The sequence below is a fragment of the Mesocricetus auratus genome, unplaced genomic scaffold, assembly GCF_017639785.1.
Source record: "Mesocricetus auratus isolate SY011 unplaced genomic scaffold, BCM_Maur_2.0 Super-Scaffold_100042, whole genome shotgun sequence".
NCBI classification, from domain to species: domain Eukaryota; kingdom Metazoa; phylum Chordata; class Mammalia; order Rodentia; family Cricetidae; genus Mesocricetus; species Mesocricetus auratus.
In genome coordinates this window covers 193,775-216,205 of record NW_024429219.1, presented here as the reverse complement: position 1 = coordinate 216,205, position 22,431 = coordinate 193,775, and the positions used below count along the sequence as shown (strand labels likewise).

Sequence of the window (22,431 nt, the reverse complement as noted above, 5' to 3'; positions counted from 1 at the left end):
TCATCTTTCCTGACTTAGAAGGGCGAAGACTTGGCTGCTACCCAACACCATGAAACTGAGAACTAGTAGGTGGCCTGAAAATTTATAGACCATAGGATCTTTCCAGCAGACCCCCCAGACTTCTTTGGGTCAGCCTGGATACTGAAACAACAAAGTTTAATGTCATGAGTATCTCAGCCTACCTCACAGCCATCCAGGTTCTGCCATTAGCCCTAGAAATCCTATATTACCAGGTATGAGTATGACCAGGAGAGTCTCAGTCTCCTCACCTTTCACCCCAAAGCCCAGGTACTTCCTGTTCTAACCAGCTGTGCCTTTGACTAGGGCAAGGGGGAAGTTTAGGGAAGTCCTAGAGAATCTGGGTGCAGCTACTGGCGGGGGGAGCGGTCGAGGGACACTCGACACCCAATGCACCCCTGGCTCTGGTGCCAATAGATAAATAACTGAGAACTTTACTGAAGTTGTCACAAAGCCACAGTCCACCTGTGATGGGGAATGTTTCTTCCATGTCCAATGGGTTAGTGACATTGCATCCTGTCACACAGTGATGCACACATGTGGAACCACACCCATGCCACTGGGAGGGCCAAGCGTGTGAGAATGCCTATGTGCTCACATGAGCATCTCACATGTGTGGTCATTCCACAAGCCTTATCCACTGTGACCAACACAATGCTGAATCATCACAAGGACGAGATCCCAGACCACCCTGAAGCATGTAGGGTGAAAGACAGGATACAAGGAAACTGGATTAAAGTACAAATCAAATTAGGCTCAGACTCCCTATCCTTGTCGCTAAGGTCACACATAGGGCACACAGTGTCTGGAATTGTGGCACGCACAGGTCGACTCGCACAGGTTCACATGTAGTCGCTTGTTAGAATCATGAGACCACATTTCAGCTGGGTGCCAGGAACCAGGCCAGGACACGGGGATCTCCAAATGCTCCTCCCGCTGCTGGAACCCAGGCTTATCTGGACTAAGGAGCAGACTCCTAGGATGCCTTCCACAACTCCAATCATGGCCAGTCAGTAAGGGGCACCCCGGGGTTCCCTCGCCACCTGTAAAGCCCAGGTTCTTCTGGTACCGGGTCCTGATCCCCGTCGAAACTCCCCAAGAACCCAAGATGTCGCGGGCCGCAGGTACCACTAAGGTTGGGGGCTGTGACTGACCCCAAGCCACCATTCAAATATTCTCTCGCTCCTTCCAGTGTCCACTCTGTGGAAAGGACCTGGAGCTACTTCACCTTTGCATGCTGGTGCCTCTCACTCCCGACCTATTCACACAGTTTCAACTTCTGGCATTGGGTTACCGCTGCGGCATCAATTTGCAAGCCTTCCTGAGCCAGCCTAAATCTGAACTGGCTCTGGCGCTACTGGTGGTGGTGGCCGTTGCTCGGCACCAACTGGATCGTTATTCCAGAAGTCAATGTCTCAGTCCATCAGGGGGAATAGAGAGCTGGGGGGGGAGGGGAGCGGCGGTGGCAAGGGCAGGCTAGGTGGGCGTGGCCTAAACGGTGACTCAAAGTGAGGCAAAGAGGAACGGGGTGCCTGGGTGGGGTCGGGGAGGTGGCGGAACCCAGAGAGAAAGGTGGCACTTTGGGGAAGTACCCAGCGGACAAAGGTGAATCCGGAGGCGGAAGAGGGGAGAGGCCTCTGATTAGTAGGGGTTACGCTGTGCGGCTCAAGAGTCTGCATTTTAGATGATGCTGTTGGTGCGTCTGATACCCGTCCTGTGAGGGCCACTGGCAGCTTGTTGGATATATATGGATCCCGGTGGCCCATTCCCCCGATCACATCTGAGGTACACTGCACACTACTTCTGGCTTTGGCTCGTAGCTCTGAACCAGGTTCATCTCCTCCAGAAAGCTTAGGTGGACTTCTCCAGCCTTAGTGGAGCCCGCTGAAGTACTACTTAGCGGTGCTTCGAAGTACCTGGGCAGTGAGCTGGAGCCCCGTGCTTGGTTGTGGAGTTCACGGATGAGAAACAGGCATCGCTGGGACCCTCGTGGGGGTGGACACGTAGATGAGTCAGAAGTGATCACTTAGAGGGACTGATGAAGGATCAGAATCAAACACCAGAGGCAAGGAAATTTGCTCAGAGTGGGACAGAGATCCCAAGTGTTTTAGGTACCCAGGAAAGAAAGGAAGGGCAAGACCGGTAACATGGAGTTCTATTTGGGAAAAGCCACTCTTTTTTTTTTGTTTGTTTGTTTGTTTTTTCGAGACACGGTTTCTCTGTGGCTTTGGAGGCTGTCCTGGAGCTCACTTTGTAGACCAGGCTGGCCTCGAACTCACAGAGATGCACCTGCCTCTGCCTCTGGGAAAAGCCACTCTTAGGGACTTCTAAGGAACTACACTTTCCTCTGCTTCCACCCACGCTGCAGGTGGAGAAAATTTGTGCCTGGAAAAGAAATAGGTAACTCTGAGCCGGGCGTTGGTGGTGCACGCCTTTAATCCCAGCACTTGGGAGGCAGAGGCAGGTGGATGTCTGTGAGTTCGAGGCCAGCCTGGTCTACAAAGCGAGTTCCAGGACAGCCTCCAAGACAATACAGAGAAACTCTGTCTTGAAAAACCAAAAAGAAAAAAAAAAGTAACTCTGAATACAGAAAAGATACCAAAGCTGATTTGGGTCAGAAAGAACATGAGTGGGAGTGTAGGTGAAACTGCTCTGGAGCCACGGAGGAGGAGACCCAGGTCTAAGAACATGGGTGTCTTATTTTGACTTCTATTTCAGTGATCAAACACCATGACAAAAAGCAACTTAGGGAGAAAAGGGTTTATTTCAGTTTACAGTTTATGGTGCATTATGAAGGGAAGTCAGGTCAGGAACTCAAGGCAGGAACCTGGCAGCAGGAATAGCACAGACCATGGTTGGAATGCTGCTTACTTGCTTACTCGACTTTTCCTTCCTTCCTCCCTCCCTCCCTTCCTTCCTTCCTTCCTCCCTCCCTCCCTCCCTCCCTCCCTCCCTCCCTCCCTCCCTCCCTCCCTCCCTCCCTCCCTCCCTGCCTGCCTGCCTGCCTTTCCTTCTCTTCTTGTTTTTTCAGGACAGTTTCTTTGTGTAGCCTTGGCTATCCTGGAACTCAGAGATCCGCCTGCCTCTGCCTCCCAAGTGCTGGGATTAAAGGCGTGTGCCACCACCATCCAGCTGTTAGCTTGCTTTCCTATGTCACTCTGGACCACCTGTCCAGGAACAGCACCACCCAAAGTGACCAAGGCCCTCTCACATCAATCATTAATCAGGAAAATGTTCCCACAGACTTACCTACTGGTGAATTTGGTGGGGAGCTATAGGATAAAAGATCCAAGGAAAGAACACCCTAATCCTGACTTGACCCCAAGTCAGAGTCCAGGGTCAAGAAAAAGAATCCTACCAATTCCTGAGTTTACCCCAAGATCAGGCAACAAAAACCCCACCAATCCCAAGATATTCCAGAAAGCCCTGCCCCCGCCCCCAGAAACCCCACATAAAGCCTACCTTCTGTTCAGTTCACTGCTGCTTCTCACTGGAGCAGAGACAGCCACTCTCCTGTGTTTTTCCTCCCAATAAATCTCTCCCCTCAGAGCTATAACAATTACAGGAGCATTTGAGCATTTACTCAATTAAGGTGCCCTCCTCCCAAATGAATGTAGCTTGTGTCAGTTGACAAAAAAAAAAAGTAGCCAGCATACATGGTTTCTGTGAACTGAGAGAGCTTAGGCTTAGATTGTGCTAAATATGTTAAGGGACGTGGAAGCCATCAAATCCAGTGGAGTTGGATTGGTGACTCTTAGCTTGGGGCTTCCTCATTCACAGCATAGACTTGAGGATTCTGACCACACTGACCCTAACCCTAACCCACCAGGCTCACTTGGTCATCACATACCCTCAGTTCCTTCTGAGCCCTGGATCTAGTACTCAGCCATGTTGTGCAGTTCTGGCCATTATTGGAAGCACTTGTTCTAGGAGACAGTGTTTTACATAGGCTTGCCCATATGTTCTACAAAGCTACACATACATATGTAGTTACCATTTCTCAGGGCCCTCCTTTATCCCTAGAAGCAAGGAGGAAGGGAGCTGGCATTCTTGCTGCCATAGTGTCTGTCTGAACAGATGGAGTCTTCAGCACGGCCCCATTGATACTTCATCTCCACTTATCCGGCATCCTTGGGCCCCAGTCCCACCCCCAGAGTCCAAGGTGGGCACTGCTGAAGGACCATCTCCAGTTTTTCTCAGAAGCCCCATGGGGCCTTCCCACTAGGCTCCTTAGGCTGATGGAGCTCCCTCATACCTCATGGCCTTAGGAGGCTAGCAGGGAGAGACTGTGCAAGCTAGGAAGAACCTCCATAGTGATGGGAAAAATGAAAGTTGTTAATCCCTAAGGTGAACTCAGAGTCCTGTGTCTCTGTCTACCATTTCTTTCCTTTCCAGGTCCAATTCTGCTCACTCCTGCAATGTCCAGGACAAGAAGTGCCTGTGAATGAGAACCTCTGGAAAGAAGCTGTTTCTGCAGAGACTAATGGATTAAAACTGTGGTACTGACTGGGTGTCGGTGGCACACGCCTTTAATACCAGCACTCGGGAGGCAGAGGCAGGTGGATCTCTGTGAGTTCTAGGCCAGCCTGGTCTACAGTTCAAGTTCTAGAACAGCCAGAGAAACCCTGCCTTGAAAAAAACAAAACAACAACAAACAAAAAGCTTGTAAATTTTCATCTCTTTGCATACCACACACAAATTGCATGCACAATTCGTGTGGGGCCTCCCTGTACTATGGCTGATGCTCTGTCTTCATCAGACAATTCAAGAGCCCTGCCACCTGCTACAGCAGCAGCACAACTAGCTGCTCCCAGGAAGCTGCCTGGCCACAACTCCTATAGTGGGAAGAAAAGTTTGCTTTCACCTTAAAAACATTCTGGCAATATCTTTAGATGGATGTGTTGCTGATGATACAAATTTAAAAGCTTTGAATGTTTAATAACCTGAGTCTCTTTAAAAAGTCTCAAAACGGGCTGGAGAGGTGGCTCAGAGGTTAAGAGCACTGACTGCTCTTCCAGAGGACCTGAGTTCAATTCCCAGCAACCACATGGTGGCTCACAGCTATCTACAATTCAATCTGGTGCCCTCTTCTGACAGAACACTGTATATGTAATAAATAAATAAATCTTTTTTAAAAAAGTCTCAAAACTAAGGCTCAATGATCTCCCAACCCTCAACTGGTTAATAAAAAGCAAACAAACAATGGAACTCACCAACAAGCTCATCAACTCCGACACAGGCTTCAAATAAACAGATAGATAGATAGACAGACAGACAGACAGACAGACAGACAGATAGATAGATAGATAAAACTCCCTGACTTTGGCACACTTAGAGGCTTCTTTCACTAACAGATAAAAACCTACAGAGACCTTTATGAACTTTGCTAATTTTCTACAATAAACTATAAAAAGATAATAAAGAGATTGATTGCTACCACTTGGTTTCTTTCAGTGATGAAAATACAAATTCTGACAAGGCCTCTAAATGTTTCAAATGTAAAACCAGGCCTTGCCTTTTCTTAGCATTAATAGGCTTCCTACTGAGATATGTAAACTCACAAACAGGTTTCAGTGAAAAAGCAAACTCAAAACTACCATGCTGTTGTTACTAAGATTGTTCTTTTACTGACCCTTTACAGAAAGAGGAGGGGGAGGAGGAAGAGGAAGAAGGAAGAAGAAGAACATCACAAGAAACAAAAGGTTTTATTCAACCTCATGGTTTTATGTAAACTCATCCAAATACCTAGCCAATATCTAGGTCTCATTCCCTTCACAAATTGGAGCCTAGCTTTCTCTGGATCCCAACAGGACTGGTAAAGCCATGCTGTGAACTGAAACCAGAAGACAACAGAAGAGGGACACTATCCTGAATTTCAACCGCATGTAAACTTCATATTACCACCCCCCACACCAGAACTGGGAGTTACAAGTGTAAAAAGTTAAATAAAAATTATTATAAAAATAAAATGGTATTTATGATCATAAAAAAAAAGGTTTCTCTGTGTAGCCCTAGCTGTCCTGGAACTCTGTAGACCAGGCTGGCCTTTGTCTTCCAGGTGCTGGGATTAAAGGCGTGCACCACCACCTGGCTTTTCATATCACTTCTTATTCTTACCCCATTTAGCAAACTTCTTTTCATTACACTAACACCCAGTACCATATTTCATGTATTTTTTGTCACATTACTCAATGCATTAATAATGTAAGCAGGGGCACAGGGAAACCACTGAACTGGGCTACTCCATTGGTACAAAGAAAAGTTTATAGGGGGGGAACAAATTGCCAGGCTGTGTCTGAGAATAGGGAGCAGTAAGGTGAGTGTCCTTGAGCTGATGCAGCCTGCTCAGATTAATCGGGAAGTAGATACCCTTGCCCAATGATAGTTGACTGTAATGGCTTTCCTGGTAAACAGAAACACATCTTTCAAGATTCCTAAAGAACACTGAATCCAGGCTTCTGTTTATCCAACACCAATCCTTCTGCTTACCTAGTCAGAGTTCTGTTTAGGACATTGTCACCAACACTGCCATCTTTGGTAGTGGCACACTCCTTTAATCCCAGCACACAGGAGGCAGAGGTAGGGAGATCTCCAAGTTCAAGGTCAGCCTGAGCTACAGAGTGAGTTCCAGGACAGTCAGGGCTACAGAGAGAAACCCTGTGTCCAAAAACCAGACATAAATAATTAAATAAAGAAATAAATAAAAATAAGAAAGAAATATATTCATTGAGAGGTGGGGAAAAAAGAAATATATTCATTAGAACATTTTCATCTGTCAATAGTTTCTGGCCAACAGTTTGCAGATGAATTACAAATTTCCTTACAACATCTTAGTCCCTTTAATAGTTTACATGTTCAAGTTACTAACATCCTGATAAATAGCTGCTATTATTCTTTTATTGTTTTCAATATGTTGCCTCGTCATTCAAAGAATCCAGAGAGGATTGACTGTATAAGAAAAAACTACTATGTAACCATAACACTACAAAATCAGAAGAGGGAGATGTCAGAGACAGATGGTCTGCAATTCTTTTCTCAGGCAGAACCCCTGACTCAGATATGGCCATGTGACTTTGGAAAACTATAGGCATGAGATAAGAAATAGAAAGAACGTCCTGCCGGGCAGTGGTGGCGCACACCTTTAATCCCAGCACTCGGGAGGCAGAGGCAGGTGGATCCCTGTGAGTTCGAGGCCAGGCTGGACCGACAGCCTCCAAAACAATACAGAGAAACCCTGTCTCGTAAAAAACCAAAAAAAAAAAAAAAAAAAAGAAGAAAGAAAGAATGTCCTCCAGAATAAAATAAGACCACAGTGGTAGGATTTGTGGAAGAACTCAAGGGTCAAAGAAACTTCTCAGGCTCTGCTTGCAAGGCTATTTCTAGTAGCTAGCTAAACAATATATAAAAAGAGAATAATGAGAATAATGAAAATTGTTCATTTTTAAGCTCTCAAATAAGTGACTTTATTCCTGCCCATTATCACAGACATTTACAAAACCATAACATGAGTTTACCTTAAAAAATAACATATAAGCCGGGCTTTGGTGGCGCACGCCTTTAATCCCAGCACTCGGGAGGCAGAGGCAGGCGGATCTCTGTGAGTTCGAGACCAGCTTGGACTACCAAGTGAGTTCCAGGACAGCCTCCAAAGCCACAGAGAAACCCTGTCTCGAAAAACCAAAAAAAAAAAAAAACATATAAGGGGCTGGAGAGATGGCTCAGAGGTTAAGAGCACTGGCTGCTCTTCCAGAGGTCCTGAGTTCAATTACCAGCAAGCATATGATGGCTCATGACTATCTATAAGGAGATCTGGTGCCCTCTTCTGGCATGCTGGCAGAACACTGCATACATAATAAATTAAGTCATTATCTATCTATCCATCCATCTATCTATCTATCTATCTATCTATCTATCTATTGGGTGTGGTGGCAAATGCCTTTAATACAAGCACTTGGTAGGCAGAGGCAGTGGATCTGGGTTTGAAGCCATCTGGTCTACAGAGTGAGTTTCAGAACAGCCAGAGCTATGCAGAGAACCTTTGTCTTAAAAAACCAAAACAAACATATAGAATTATAAAACAATGACACAGCACAAAATAGTTCAGCTAGTTTCAGGAGCAAGCTTTAATGATCAAAATGGAAATGTGAAGTAAAAGGATGGAGCAAAATTTAAATTTCCAACTTACTTCTACTTAAGGCATCATGGAGTCAAGCATAGTAGTGCGTGCCTTTTTTTTTTTAAACGAGAAGTTTTATTATAAAGGGGGGGAACGGGCAGTGGTGGCACATGCCTTTTTTACCAGCACTCGGGAGGCAGAGGCAGGCCTGGTCTACAAGAGCTAGTTCTAGAACAGTCTCCAAAGCCACAGAGAAACCCTGTCTCAAAAAAACAAAAACAAAAGGGGGGGGGGGTAGGAAAGAGAAAAGAAGTAAAAGAAGTAAGGAGGCACAGAGACATAGAGAGGACAGAAGAGGGAGACAGGAAAAGTCCTGTCTGCCCCAGGGGAACAGCAGGAAAGAGAGAAGGAAAAGAGAATGGGAAAGAGAGAGTGGAAAGATCATGGTGCATGCCTTTAATTCCACCACTTGGGAGGCAGAGACAGGCCAGCTTTATCTGTGTAGTGAGTCCCCAGGACATCCAAGGTTACATAGTGAGATTCTATCTTGAAAAACAAAAATGTCATGTAGCATCTTACAATACCCTGTGGGTTGATGCATGCATGTGTATATGTGTATGTAGGTCTACATATATGACACATTCTTTCCTACACATATACATACATAAAAATATTTGCAGTTATGCATGCCTTTAATCCCAGCACTAGGGAGGCAGAGGCAGGCAGATCTCTGTGATGTGGAGGCCAGCCTGGTTTACACAGTGAGTTCCAGGACAGCCTCCAAAACAATACAGAGAAACCCTGTCTTGAAAAACAAACAAAAACAAAAAACAAAAACAAAATGCAGTTCAATATAGTTTTCTGTCTTGGTTTTTGGAGACAGGGCTTCTCTGTGGCTTTGGAGACTGTCATGGAACTAGCTCTTGTAGACCAGGCTGGCCTCGAACTCACAGAGATCCTCTGCCTCTGCCTCCTGAGTCCTGGAATTAAAGGTGTGCGCCACCACCTCCCAGCCCGTTCAGTTTTTAAAGATTTATTCATTTATAATGTATGGCATTCTGTCTGCATGCCAAAAGCAGGCAAAAGATCATGACTCACTCATGATTGTGAGTCACCACGTGGTTGCTGGGAATTGAATTCAGGACCTCTGGAGGAGCAGTCAGTGCTCCCAACCTCTGAGCTATCTCTCTAGCCCCTCCCTCCTCACCACCATTCAGTTGTTTGGACCCTCTTCACAAAACAGAGGAGAGCAGGAAAAAGGTTGCTTTGGTGTAACTGAGATACCCCTTTTAACTGAGCACTGATGAGTAGCTTTCTTCTGTAGTAGTGCTGTGAAGGTTGACACAGGTGGTTTTCTTGAGATTTGGTAATGTATCAAACATTAATGTCATGCTGGGGGAATAACTCTTACTCTGAAAACAATTTAAGAAATTTCCTCCCCCCATTTTTCTATCATGCCTTGGAGTGCCCAACTGGTTACTCAGACTCATATTATTGGGAGAATTCTTTTTTTCTTTTTTTTTTCTTTTGGTTTTTATGAGACAGGGTTTCTCTGTATTCTTTTGGAGGCTATCGGTCCAGCCCGGCCTCGAACTCACAGAGATCCGCCTGCCTCTGCCTCCCTAGTGCTGGGATTAAAGGTGTGCACCACCATCGCCCGGCTATTGGGAGAATTCTTAGAAATACTGTCCTTATGTCCTAAGCCTAAAGAGCCATTCAAACAATGGGACTCCAATCCTCCTAATCCACCATGGAACCATCTCACTCAGGGCCTATTGGAAAATTAAGTCAGTTAGGTCCAGAAGGTACTGCATTCATTAAAGTATACATGTTATCTCTAGGGTTGGTTGATTGTTCTTTACTAGGCTTGATGGGTGTTCCTGGTGGCCCTCTACATCCTAGAAGACCTACTTAATTCCCAGGAGACACTGAGGAATATTGTATTAAATTGACATTTGTTGAGTTTGGTCAAGGTCTACCACCATCTGGACCCATGTTTATTCCATGCATTCCAGGTTACCTAAAGTATTCAGTAGGAGTCTCCATAGAACATCTCCATAGTTCTGTGGTCCCAAAGGCAACATTCCTCTTGGAGTCATTCTCTTCATTGGCCCACTCATGTTTGGATATCTTTGTTTTGTGGATCTATTCTGCTGGGGAGTGATGGCTGACTTCTTGGGACACCTCCAAGTACCTGACTAGGAACCCTCAAAGGAGGCCTTGGACCTTCAGGGTACCAAGATGGCATTAAAAAAAAATTGAAAAAACCCTGGTGGCACAGGACCTACTAGTATGACATCTCCTGGGGACATGTTTCTTATCATAGGACTAGAAGCTGCTGCAGAGATCCCAAATTACATACTGACAAGAATATAAAAATCCTGGTGGTTCCCTTAATGTATTATTTTCCCTCCCATCTTTTTTTTTTCTTTTTACGAGACAGGGTTTCTCTGTATTGTTTTGGAGGCTGTCAGTCCAGCCTGGCCTCGAACTCACAGAGATCCGCCTGCCTCTGCCTCCCGAGTGCTGGGATTAAAGGTGTGCGCCACCACCGCCCGGCCTCCTCCCATCTTATCTCTGATTAAAATATATGAGCTGATTTCTGAGCTCCTACGTGGTGGATATTCATATACACATATGAATATCATTATGAAGTGCTAATTTCTCCCAGGCCTGACTGTTGGATGGGATGGCACTGATGTCACTTGTCTTTGCTGTACATGTTTGGACAAAGAGCAGCTTCCACTGTCACTCATCGGTCTAACCATCATACTTACCCTTGTTAATTCTTGAAGTGAACCCAGAGGTTTTTTTTTTTTTTAAGATTTATTTATTTAGTATACAGTGTTCTGTCTGCATGTATCCCTGCAGGGCAGAAGAGGGCATTAGATCTCATTACAGATAGTTGTGAGCCATCATGTGGTTGCTGGGAATTGAATTCAGGACCCCTGGAGGCGCAGTCAGCACTCCCAATCTGAGCCATCTCTCCAGCCCCTGAACCCAGAGTCTTATGTTTCTGTCTACCATTACCTTTCCAGATCCCTTTGATGCCCACAGCTGTGCTGGCTGAAATAATGGCTGTAATAGAAACCCTAAGACAGAAATTGGTACCAGAATTGTGGTATATTGCTGTGATAAACCTGATCATGTTTTGGGGAGGATTGTGAACTTCTAGAAAAGCAATTAAGTGTTCAAAACTCAATGATCTATTGTGGGATCTTAGAAAATGCTGACAGTAGTGCAGATGATGGAGATCTGTCAAGTGATATTTTCAATTAAGAATTTCTGGTTCTGGTTAGTTGGGACTGAAGAATCATCTGTGATTAACGAGACACCATCACTGAGGCTGAATCTTCTGGAGTGCCAGAAAAGAGCTTATCAGAAAGAGAGGATATTGGTGCAAGTACAGCCTAGTTGCAGCAGAAAACCCTGGCGTTTTGGAGATGCTAGTACCCCGAGATGTCCACCAAGGACAACAACAGGCATGGAGTGGAGTCAGTGTGCTGTAGATGGCAGGCCGCTCAGGTCCTTTGGAGTCCAGAGGATCATGAGTGGGACTCAGATGTCAAGCACTGAATTCTTTACACTATTGACAGTTGACACTTTTTTTTCTTTCAAGACTGGGTTTCTCTGTGTAGCCCGGGCTGTCATGGAACTTGCTCTGTAGACCAGGCTGGCCTCCTATGTGCTGGGATTAAAGGGAGATTTTTTTCCCTCTAAGTTTTAGTTTTACAGGGATTTTAGGGTTTTAGAGATTTTGGATATTTAGAGTTGGAACTTTTAAAGACTGTGGGACTTGTAAAAGTTTGAATGTTTTATATTGTGTGTGTAGGTGCTGCTACTAGATGTGCTCTGGAGCTGTAGTTACTTAGAGGGCAGCTATGAGCCCTCTGACATCGGTGCTGGACACAACTTTAGTCCTCTGGAAGAGCAGCAAGTGCTCATAACCACTGACCATTAATCTTTCCACCTACCTCCATTTTTTTTAATAGAGTATATACCCTTCAGCTCTCTACAGGGTCTCAAGCTCTCCCATACAGACCATCAGAGGTCCTCCATCCAAATGCTACTTGCCGATTTTCACCCCTGCTACCAACCTGCTCACCACCTTATGTGGCCTGTGCTTCACCTTGCCAAGCCTCAGGGCCCCTCCTCATGAAGTGGCAGTTTGAATAAGAATGGTCTCCATAGGCTCATATACTTGAATGCTTAGTCATTAGGGAGTGGCAGTGTTTGAGGATTGGTGTGGTCTTGTTGAGGAAGTATGTTACTGGGGATGGACTTTTAGGTTTCAAAAGCCCAAGCCAAGTCCAGTGTCTCTTTCTTCCTGATACCTGTAGATCCAGATGTAGAACTCTCAGATCCTTCTCCAGCACGATGTCCACCTGCATAACTGTCATGCTCCCTGGCATGATGATAATGGACTAAACCTCTGAAACTGTAAGCAAGTCCCAATTAAGTGCTTCCTCTAAGAGTTGCAGTAGCTGGGTGGTGGTGGCACATGCCTTTTGTCCTAACACTAGGGAGGCAAATCTCTGAGTCTACAGAGTGAGTTCCAGGATGGCCAGGGTGACATAGAGAAACCCTGTCTTTAACAAACAAATAAGAGTTGCTGTGGTCATGATGTCTTTTTACGGCAATAGAACACTGACTAGTTAGTGTATGGGTGAGTCCACAATGTGGAAAGGAAAAGTAAAAGCATTCCCTCTTGGAAGCTGGCCACGCTTCTCATCTTCCCAGCTTGTATTTAAGTGCTTTCTCCTGTTAATAAAAATATTGTTTCCCCATTGCATTGATTATTTCTTCAGACTAGGACAGGGGATGTTCTTCTATTAACCTAAAATCAGAATTGCTTACTTTTAAATTAAACTCACAAGTTCAATGAACCACTGAGCCAGCTGCACAACCTTTTTTCTTCCTGCTCTTAGGGGGATCCTCAATATTTTGGAGAGTTCCAACTTGTGATGATATATTGTTTATGATCTAATAAAGCCACTGGAGATAAGTTTGCAAAGCCAGCCATACTAGTTAGTTATAGGAACTAGACAGAAGACGGATCTCTCAGTTCAAGGCCACCCTGACCTGTGAAGAGTAACAGAGTTCATGCCTTTTATCCTAGCACTAGGGAGGTGGAGACAGGAGTGATATGGCTGGGCGGAGGAGAAAGGAATAAAAGGAGGAGGAGACAGGAATTCAGAGCCTTTTGCCTCTGAGGATTTGTAGAGACAGGATTGTCATTTCAGCTGAGTAAAGGTAAGATCTACTGGCTGCTTTGCTTCTCTGATCTTCAACTTGAAGCTTGAACCCTAGTATCTGTCTCTGGGTCTTTTATTTATCATGCTATACCTACTTTGTCTTTTTTGGGGTGTCAGTGATTTTTTTTTATATAATTTTCTTCTCAGGGAAGGCTTTCTAGTTAGTGTTCTCCACCATATACATCCAAGCCAGATAAAGGGGCTGCCTGCCTACTATTCTAGCTCATATATTTCCACCAAGGCATTTCCTCAGTGCAACAACTAGCTCCCTTCCTTATATTTAGATTAGTACATGTACACACAGAGAGATGCACTGTAGCCTTATTGCCCAAGGATAGTGGCTTTTTAGTTAGCTTTCATACCCCCATCCTGCCTCCAGAAGTATGTGTGTCCACCATATAAGGCACCTCAGCCAAAAGGAGCTGTGAATTCCCAATTCAGGTTCTACTTTCTCCATTCAGAGGCAGGAGAGCTTGAAGTCTGTGCCTCATGAATCTAAGTAAGAAGGCATTAGGCTGGTAAGTACAAACACAGTCCCTATTTTAAAGTTCTCACACTTTATTTGACATAGACACATACTGGCGTTAGTAACAAGATACCATGTAGTTCCCTCCAGCCTTGGACCACCACAGCAGGAAAACGGTCAGGCTGCCCTCACCCCAGATCTGTCTGGTCTTTCTCCCAAGATGATTGTGTGGGACATTAAGGACGGGAAGTGGAGAAACAGACGGTTGCTGCAGTTTAAGGCATTTTTGGCTCTATAGCCACCTCTGCTACCCCTGTACTTGCCCTTGGCTGAAAATTGGGCAGATAACTGTCACTAAGACAAGGATGACTATCCTTACAACAGACCAACTGAGGGTTTCCCTCACATTGGACCAATAAATGGTTGCTGTTGAGTTAAAACAGGAATGACAACACTTCCACATCAGAAATCAAGTAAAATCAATGCTTGAAGAATATGGTTAGAAGTCTGGCTTAGATATCCTTTGAGAGACAGATGTGGCTGCTCAGGCAGGTAAGCAATGGAAATCAACCATATTCCATAGTCACCCACTCCCTCTTAGGTGCTCCTAAGTGGCCTGGTGTTTGGGGAAAGGATGGCCATGTCCAGAGTGTCTGGATAGGTAGGTAGGGCCAGCTGAGGCCAGTCAAGACAAGATAGATGGAACTTGGCTTGTTTCCAGCACCCTGGGACAGGCAGACACATTTGGGGTAAAGTAAAATGATGCCCCAATATTAACAATTGTTCTAAATTACAGTTTTGGTATAGGGAGCGCTAGGGATCCAGGCTGGCCTGGGATGAGGTTGGGCCTCAACACATGCAGGAGAGCAGCTTAAGTGGGAACCTATAAAGGACCCAATGGTATTTGCTTTAATGAAGGACCCCTTCAGGCCCCAGCAGCCCCCTCCTGTTCAGGGACACAGTTCTTGTCCAACAAAACATTAATAACACAGGAATAGAGCTTACCAGGAGACCCAAAAGACAAAAACAAATGGACAGGTAGGGACATACAGTGCAAGGGGCTGAGGCATGGTACCTTAGTCAGAGGAGTGTGTCCTAAGGCTGCCTTCAAAGCCCAGGGCTCTAGGTTGCCATGGTCTACTTATGAGTCCCTCAGCACCACTTTGTTTTTGCAGCACAGCTGCCTGGACGGAAAAGGAGGCCAGGCCAGCAATCCTGGCCAACGTGCAGGCAAGAAAATCATATTAAAAAAAGGCAACAAGTTTACAAAAATAAAAAAAATAATTACAGCAGGGAGGGTGGTAGCTCTGGTGGTAGCTCAGGGAGTGGGGCAGGGCCTTAGCTCTGGCTTGGTGACAGCGTCCTCCAGCAGGTGCAGCTGGCGATGGCCTACTACTACATCCCGTAGACAGCCCACAAAACCTGTGCCATAGGCCTTGGGTAGAGCCTGTCCCACAGGCAGCTTCTGCAAGCCTCCTACAGGATAGATAGTAGATCAGCAAGCAGTAATGCCAACATATAGGGCCCACTTGCACTTGAATACCAGTGGGGTACTACAATGAACACAAGGGTTAATGAAGAAAAGGGTGCTGGCCTACCCTGGCTAGCCCATCTGTTATTCAGATGGGGTTGATTTGGGTGTCACCTCTAGGATAGTCTAATCCTCTGATAGTTTGAGACCCTTGGGTATCCCCTCCCCTGGCCACCTCCAAATACTCACCAAGCCACAAGGATCCATCTGTGTCCAGTTGTGTGGCACCCAATGGGGAAGAGCCAGTTACAGGGGCCTCATTGCCCACCTGAAGAGAACCTTCTCTCTGTTCCCTAGGGGATGGGTGGGGCAAAGTTGTCAAGAGCTCCCTCCCTCCCTGTGCTAGGACCTAGCCCCCACATTTTCTCTACCACATGCCTAGTAGATACCACACCCTGGGAATGACACTACATGTTCTTCTGGGGCCAGTGATTCATTGCTTCTACTGTGTCTTTTTGTTGCTCCCTCCTCCCCTTGTCTTGTGACCAGCTAAGCAAGTTCAGCCACTACCTGCTGTTATTCTCAGTGGGCTTCACTGACCTGTGAGCCCTGACTCGAAGCCAGCGGTTGGTGTTAACCTTCACAGTGGAGCGCAGCACAACTGGCTGGGAACCTAAATCATAGCTCAGCTGCAGGTGTCCATCCACAATGGCCAGAGCCACGTAGTCTGCACGCTCTGTGGCTTTGCCGCTCCACAGTACTAGTCCCTGAGTGGCCTCAGTGCGCAAGCTCAGTTCAAAGTGGTTGCTCTGCAGTGCCTTCTCACTGAAAAGTGAAAGAATGTGTCAAGGGCTTCCAGGCGGGTGGTAGGTAATGAAAGTGGGGTAGGTGTAGGTGTTGTAATAACGCAAAAGCTTGAGCTACTACCATAGAGACCAGAAGCTGGTGATCAGACCCAGGCAGCTGGGTGGGCAGTGGGGGCAACACCAACAGTGGGACAAAGGAGGGAAGACATGGAAAGTTGATCGGAGAGGTGGTAGACAAGAGGCAGGCACATGGCAAGGTAATAATGTGTTGGGTCTCTCAGGTACTGCCATGTGCTTACCTGAAAAGGGCCCGGGAATCCAGAGTTTCAGGGCTTAGAAGCAGGAAGAGAGGGAAGCAGTAAGCAGGAGACAAGACAGACTGAATGTAGGCCAAAACCCCCCTTGTCAACATGTGTAGATGAGAGCAAGCGCAAGCATAACTCCAGGGTATCAAGGGCCCTTCCCACAGAGGGCTTTGGCAGCGAAACTTATATAATACATATGTTGAGTACATGCCCTAGTGGGTAGTTCAAGGAGAAAGGCATTGGTGATATGGAATGGACACAAAGGCTTTTCTGATGACAGCAGCCGTGGAGATGCATTAGCACATACATGACCTTGTCTGTGCATACAAACACACACATACACAATATACACATTTGCATATATGTACACACATCTATACATACTCACATTCACACTTGCAGGTTGCATGCACAAATGGGCAAAAGTAGATACAATACATACATATACACCCACAAATCAGATACACTCCCAAGTACATAACTACACACAGAAACATGTATACATATATACACAAGTATATAATCACACTTGCACTGGAGACTCAATGGAGGGTGATGGCCCTTGGCAGGTATATCCTGTGAAGAGGACTGACCATTTCCAAGGTAGGAAGCTGGGCCTGACAGTATATAAACAGTCCCCAATCCCATCCTCCATCCTCCATCCATAGTAGAAATTCCACCTTTAGTGGGGCTCAAGATTGTAATGCTATGAGCAAAGCATGGATATGAGTGAGTGCCAATGAATGAGTAGAGCCAAGGGCCTACTTACGGTGGAATCTCATTGGTCAGCTCGCTTGCAAACAAAGAGACAGAGATAGTGAGAATGAAGGAGGTAGGGTAGATTCTCGGCCTTCCCTCCTGGCCAGAGCTGAGAGGGATATGGAAAATCTAACACCTCTACCCTTAATGGCATGCACAGACAGGACCAGACAAGACAGCTGAGGGCAGAGGAAGTGTGAGGCTCCTGACTGCATGTTACCTCTCAATCACAGCGTTGAGGTATTCGACGTAGGTCCGCCCATCAAAGGCCAGTGTTTCTAAGTCCCCAACTGACTTCTCAACTAGCCCTGGGAGACAGATGGGATGAAATGGGCCTCAGGTGAGAACTCCAGGCCTTGTCAAGTCTTACCCTGGGTAGCCAGTGCTCACCCTTCTCGCAGTGTAGCCCAGAGAAGCCCCCAGGACACAGGCATTCATAAGTTGCTTCCTTCGGAACACATGAACCCCCATTAAGGCAGGGGTTGCCTGAGGCCTGGGTACAAGGATGGTCTACAAAAGGTGAGACGTCCACTGCTCGCAATACATGCTCCTGGGTCAGCAGCTGGTGGCCACTTAGAGACACCTGAAGAGGAGAGCAGGGAATGCCTCTGTCATTTCTGCTACATTCTCTGATGAGAAGCCCTCACCTGGGACAGAATCTACACACACAATGGCCCTTCTCCATCCCTCTGTGGAGAACCCTGGCTGGTACCCGCCCCCATACCAGCTGGATGGCACCATCGAAGCCAGAGGACACTGCAGCTCCCCGGGCCAGCTTGCTGAAGTCAGGCGCTCCTCCAACATAGAGGGGCTCCTTGAGGTTGAGCATGGTGTGAGGCACCTATAGGAGGCATGGGGTAAAAGGTCATGTATGATCCACCCACCAGGCCAGTAGGCCAAGTCTCAGCTCAATATGCCCAATTGCTTGATGTCCCACATCTACCCCTCACTATCTAGAAGGCAGCATTAATAACACAGAAATGGCAGACGTGGACCTTAGTGGGAAATGGCTACTCTAGGAATGGGTACAAGAGATGGTGAATTGGGTAAGAGGCCAACAGTACCTTGCGGGATTTCTGACATCCGGAGAGCAGGTGGGGGGGTTGCAGAGCAAGAGCCAGAGAGCAGTGGGGGCAGAAAGGAGACAGACCGAGGCACAGGGCAGAGAAAACAGTTATGTGAGAGGTGGTTATCGGGGGCTATGAAGCCCCCAGGGAGGAGGAAGGGAAGTGGTGGGAATAGGGTGTGGGAGGTCTGGGCCTTCCTCAAGCCCTGGACACTCACCGGAGACTCCCCTAACACACGGGGCCCATCACCCACTCGAAGGGCACCCTTGCGGCCATTTCGTTCCAGGGATACCCTGATCCAGGTACCCAGGGCTATGGGCTCCTTGCTCCTGCAAAAAAGTATGAATAGGCTCTGGGCTCTGTTCACCCAGGACCCCAGTCATATATCCCTGGTATATTCACTGACATCCCAATCTCAGGTAGCTCTTTAGGTTCACCTTGTGATCTACGCAGATGGTCCAGAGACAACCTGGCTAATGCCCATTCTAGTTCCCTTATGCCCACCTGATGACTGCAGCCCCCTTGCCAAGGTCATAGCGGAACTCCAGGTGCTGGTTATGCAGGGCCAGGGACACAAAGTCCCCCTTGCCATCTGTCTTTTGCCCATTGTAGAGGAGTAAGCCACTGGCCCCACGAGCCAAGAACACCATCTCCAGTGCCATCTTCTCCCTGGGGTCATGTAGGGTTGTTGGAGTGTATCAATGTCTCCTCATCAGGCTGGCTCCCTTCCCTTAATCCACCTGTCCTACTAACCCCAGGTCTCTCTCGAAGGTGTGCAAGCCTTTTAGTTCCAGGTAGGAGAAGCCACTAAAGTCAGCCAGGAAGGGCCGGGAGCCAGCACCAGTCTCCAGGACTATGAAGGGCCAAACAGATGTCAAACAGGATTACAGACCCCACTACAATGTCTAAATGATCAAATATAACCCTAAATGGATAATACACCAGACCCCACACCAACCCAGGAATTTTACTGTAAACCCTCATTGTTCCCCAGCATCTCTTTGACCTTACCTGTCTGGCAAAAGGTACCGCCTCGTCCCAGGGGGCACTCACACTTGACCCCACCCCTGGAAAGCACACGGCAGGGGGCTGCCCCATGGCAGGGGTTTGGCTGACAGGGGCTCTTTTCATCTGCACAAGTCGGGCCTGAGGGGAGATTGGGTAGGGGTTCCAGGGAAACATGAAGACTCTTCCCATAACACCTAGACACCTTCCCAGGCACCAGGCTAGTTCTCACCAAAGCGACCAGGTGGGCATTGACAGAAGAACATGCCAGCCTCCAGTGCCTGGCACGGGGCCCCTCCATGGCAGGGGCTAGGCAAGCAGGGGTGGTCTCCACATTTTTCCACACCAAAGCTTAGGATCACAGCCCCCTGCCAGTTGCTAAGTTCCAGTTGCTGGTTGTTGATGTCCAGCATACGAATGCATCCTTTCAGGCCGATGCCCACAGAGGTTCGATCAAGTGCCCTGACACCAGGAGGGGTCAGAGTCAGAGGCATCATCTCACAATCAGCTGTAATACTAACATGCCCCACATACTAGGGCTAGGGATCAGGGGTACCCCTATGCCTACTCTCCTTATTGTGTTCACAGGATGGCCAGTTCCAAAAACAAGACAGAATCAGGAGGTAGGGATGAGGGTCTAGGGTCAGGGCTGAAGGTCAGGGATAGCCATCTTCAGAGGTTCCATCAAAGGCTTGCTACCACAGATAGCACAGCAGGAACTGGTGAAGGGTCAGAGGCTGGGTTGAGGTCAAAGCCATGGCTACCATCCACACCCATACCTCTATCACCCATCATTTGTTACCCAGAGTCAGAGACCAGGGGCCCAGCCAGTCCCAGCCTATTTCTGCTCACATGGCAGCCTGTTCTTCTGGGACACCACCCACAAAGAGGTTTGTGTCCAAGTTGAGGCCATCAGTGCCACTGGGACTTTCACCCACAATAGGAGTCTCGCCATCCACAGAAAGTGTCCCCTGCCGCCAGTGCCGTGACAATTCTAGGCGGTGCCATCGTCCTGGTTCCACTGGCACTGAGCTGGTTAGTACTGCTGGTCCTGAGCCTGTGTCAAACCTGCACACGGGAGCAGGTGCTTAGGATTTTGGTTCAGGCCTACCACAAGCCTGGCCTATGTCATCTCATCCAAGACTTCACTCCCTATAGATTCAGGTCCGGATTGGTCTCTGCCACTGTACAGTCCATCTGACCTACAGAAGCCATGCCCATGTACTACCCCTCCACCATGCCCACCTGAACTGTACATGCCCATCCAGCAGAGCCAGAGCCAGGAAGTCCTTGCCATGTGCATTGCCATTGTAGAGTAGCAGTCCCTCAGTCTCCAGTGTCCGGAATTCCAGTGCCAAACGTAGTGTGTGGTAAGCCCGGAGGGTGGGGAAGGCCAAAAAGGAGTGGCCTTTGAAAGCTGGCACAGAGGGGAATTGTACTGCAGGAAACAGATAGAGCTAAGCTAGAGGAGTGCCTGAGACTCTGCTTTACCCTCTGGCCATATCCCCAAGCCCTCTAACATTGAGTAGCCTTACCCTCCTCACAGACAGTGCCACCCCTGCCTGCAGTGCAACTGCAGGTGAAGCCCCTGCCAGAATCCTGGTCCTGACAGGTGCCTCCATGGAGGCAAGGTTGGGAATCACAGGACTTTGGGGGCTGTTGAGGGCCTGGGGTCTGACGCTGGTCAGTGCTGGGGGCAGTCGTAGGTGGCCGTCGTGTAGTTAGTGGTGCTGTGGTTCTGCCAATAGGCCAGCTGGTGTGACTGGGGTAGACTCGTGGGGTGACAGCAGAGGCAAGCAGTCGGCTCACAGTGGTGGCTCTGGCTGTGGCAGCTCCCGTAAAGAAAGTGGGGAACCAGTCTGCAGGGAAGGATAAGTGTTGGGTAGGTATGAAGGGCACAGGGCAAGCAAAGTACTGTTGAGGTATGGAGGCTAGAGGGGAGGTCAGGCAAGATGAGGTCTAACTTGGCACTCACCAAAGTCCAAGAATCGTACATGCTCCTGCAGAGGCCTTCTCACTGCCAGGGCCCACGGCCTGGATACCTGGATCTGTCGGAGCAGGGCCCGGCCTACATCTGGTGCCTGGAAGGTTGTGGCTAAGGAGGAGAGGGTCCTGAGCATGACCTGGCTCAATGTAGTCCATACCCATCATCTCCCATGAGGAGAACAGGGGCTTACTAGGGTCAAAGTGGACATCCACAACGGCACGGACTAATTTGCCAGGCCCCAGGTCCCGTAGGTGAACACTCCAGAAGTCCTTCTTGACGTCTGAATTCCGGAACAGGTTGTCCAGCTGTGAGCAAGTAATGGGTGAGGGCAGTAGGTACTGTCGAAACCCAGGTAAGAGTGGTTCACTCGAGTCAGTCATCTAGGTCTGTCCTATATGGACACCCCACAAACCCTCATACCGTGCTTTCAATGCTCCTTGCAGTCTCCCCAAACAACTCTGACTTGGGGTCAGCCATCTCAGGTGTGTAGAACAGCTCCTGTCCCTCGACCCCCTCAAGCTCCAGCACTCCCTGGAATGCCTTGGTAGCTGTGGGGGAGGGGCAGTGAGGCCCTGCCAATACCATCTAGCCTCCTAGGCAGCCATAGAAGCAAACCCTACAGCAAGCCATGTGGGGTGCAGAGCAGGGATGTTAGTCAGATGATCATGGGGTTAGTGAGTGGGGACCCAGGGTAGGGCTGGTGTCAGTTACCAAGAAATTCCTAGGAGCAGGTGCCCCAAGCTGGCTTGCAAGGAGAAAGATGGGTTAGGTATAGGGTCCTTGGCACAAATGCATATTCAGTGGCTGAGACCAGAGTGCATGTGTGTGCCAAATCTCCAAACCCCACCCACACATTCAAGTCCTGGACCAGAATACTATAACCTTGTACTGACCTGCTGCCACAAGATGAAGACAGTACTCCTGGTATGTTTATGCTGTTCCTCAAGCTCACCCCCTTCCCTGTTGTCCACTTACCAGGACAGTTGGAGCCTTCTGAGTCCAGTGAGGGTGTCTTGCCATCTGAACAGCAGCCCAAAGGTGAGTTGTAGCAGGAAGCCCTCTCAATGGGTAGCCCATGGGTCACCACAATGCTGCCCACAGGGGGCTCGAGTCCTGGGGAAATTTAGTCTAAGCACAGTCCTGGGTAGGAGCCACTTGTGGGCTCTATCCCCACAT

General features: G+C 47.9%; 1 protein-coding gene and 1 pseudogene across 1 annotated transcript in view; both read right to left on the bottom strand.

Moving 5' to 3' along the window:
- Window positions 1-6,256: 6,256 nt before the first annotated feature.
- On the bottom strand, window positions 6,257-10,607 carry LOC101842982 (annotated as a pseudogene).
- Window positions 10,608-13,929: 3,322 nt separating this feature from the next.
- Agrn (agrin) overlaps window positions 13,930-22,431 on the bottom strand; it is a 32,768-nt gene continuing 24,266 nt past the window's right edge. Inside the window, 21 exon segments of the mRNA XM_013119997.3 lie at window positions 13,930-15,331; window positions 15,576-15,679; window positions 15,927-16,151; window positions 16,432-16,464; window positions 17,207-17,230; window positions 17,417-17,504; window positions 17,587-17,779; window positions 17,921-18,037; window positions 18,261-18,272; window positions 18,481-18,592; window positions 18,768-18,932; window positions 19,017-19,116; window positions 19,275-19,409; window positions 19,501-19,730; window positions 20,121-20,336; window positions 20,514-20,706; window positions 20,804-21,127; window positions 21,244-21,363; window positions 21,446-21,560; window positions 21,676-21,803; window positions 22,231-22,368. Of these exon segments, the coding sequence (XP_012975451.1) occupies window positions 15,174-15,331; window positions 15,576-15,679; window positions 15,927-16,151; window positions 16,432-16,464; window positions 17,207-17,230; window positions 17,417-17,504; window positions 17,587-17,779; window positions 17,921-18,037; window positions 18,261-18,272; window positions 18,481-18,592; window positions 18,768-18,932; window positions 19,017-19,116; window positions 19,275-19,409; window positions 19,501-19,730; window positions 20,121-20,336; window positions 20,514-20,706; window positions 20,804-21,127; window positions 21,244-21,363; window positions 21,446-21,560; window positions 21,676-21,803; window positions 22,231-22,368 (2,930 nt within the window). The 3' untranslated portion in view covers window positions 13,930-15,173.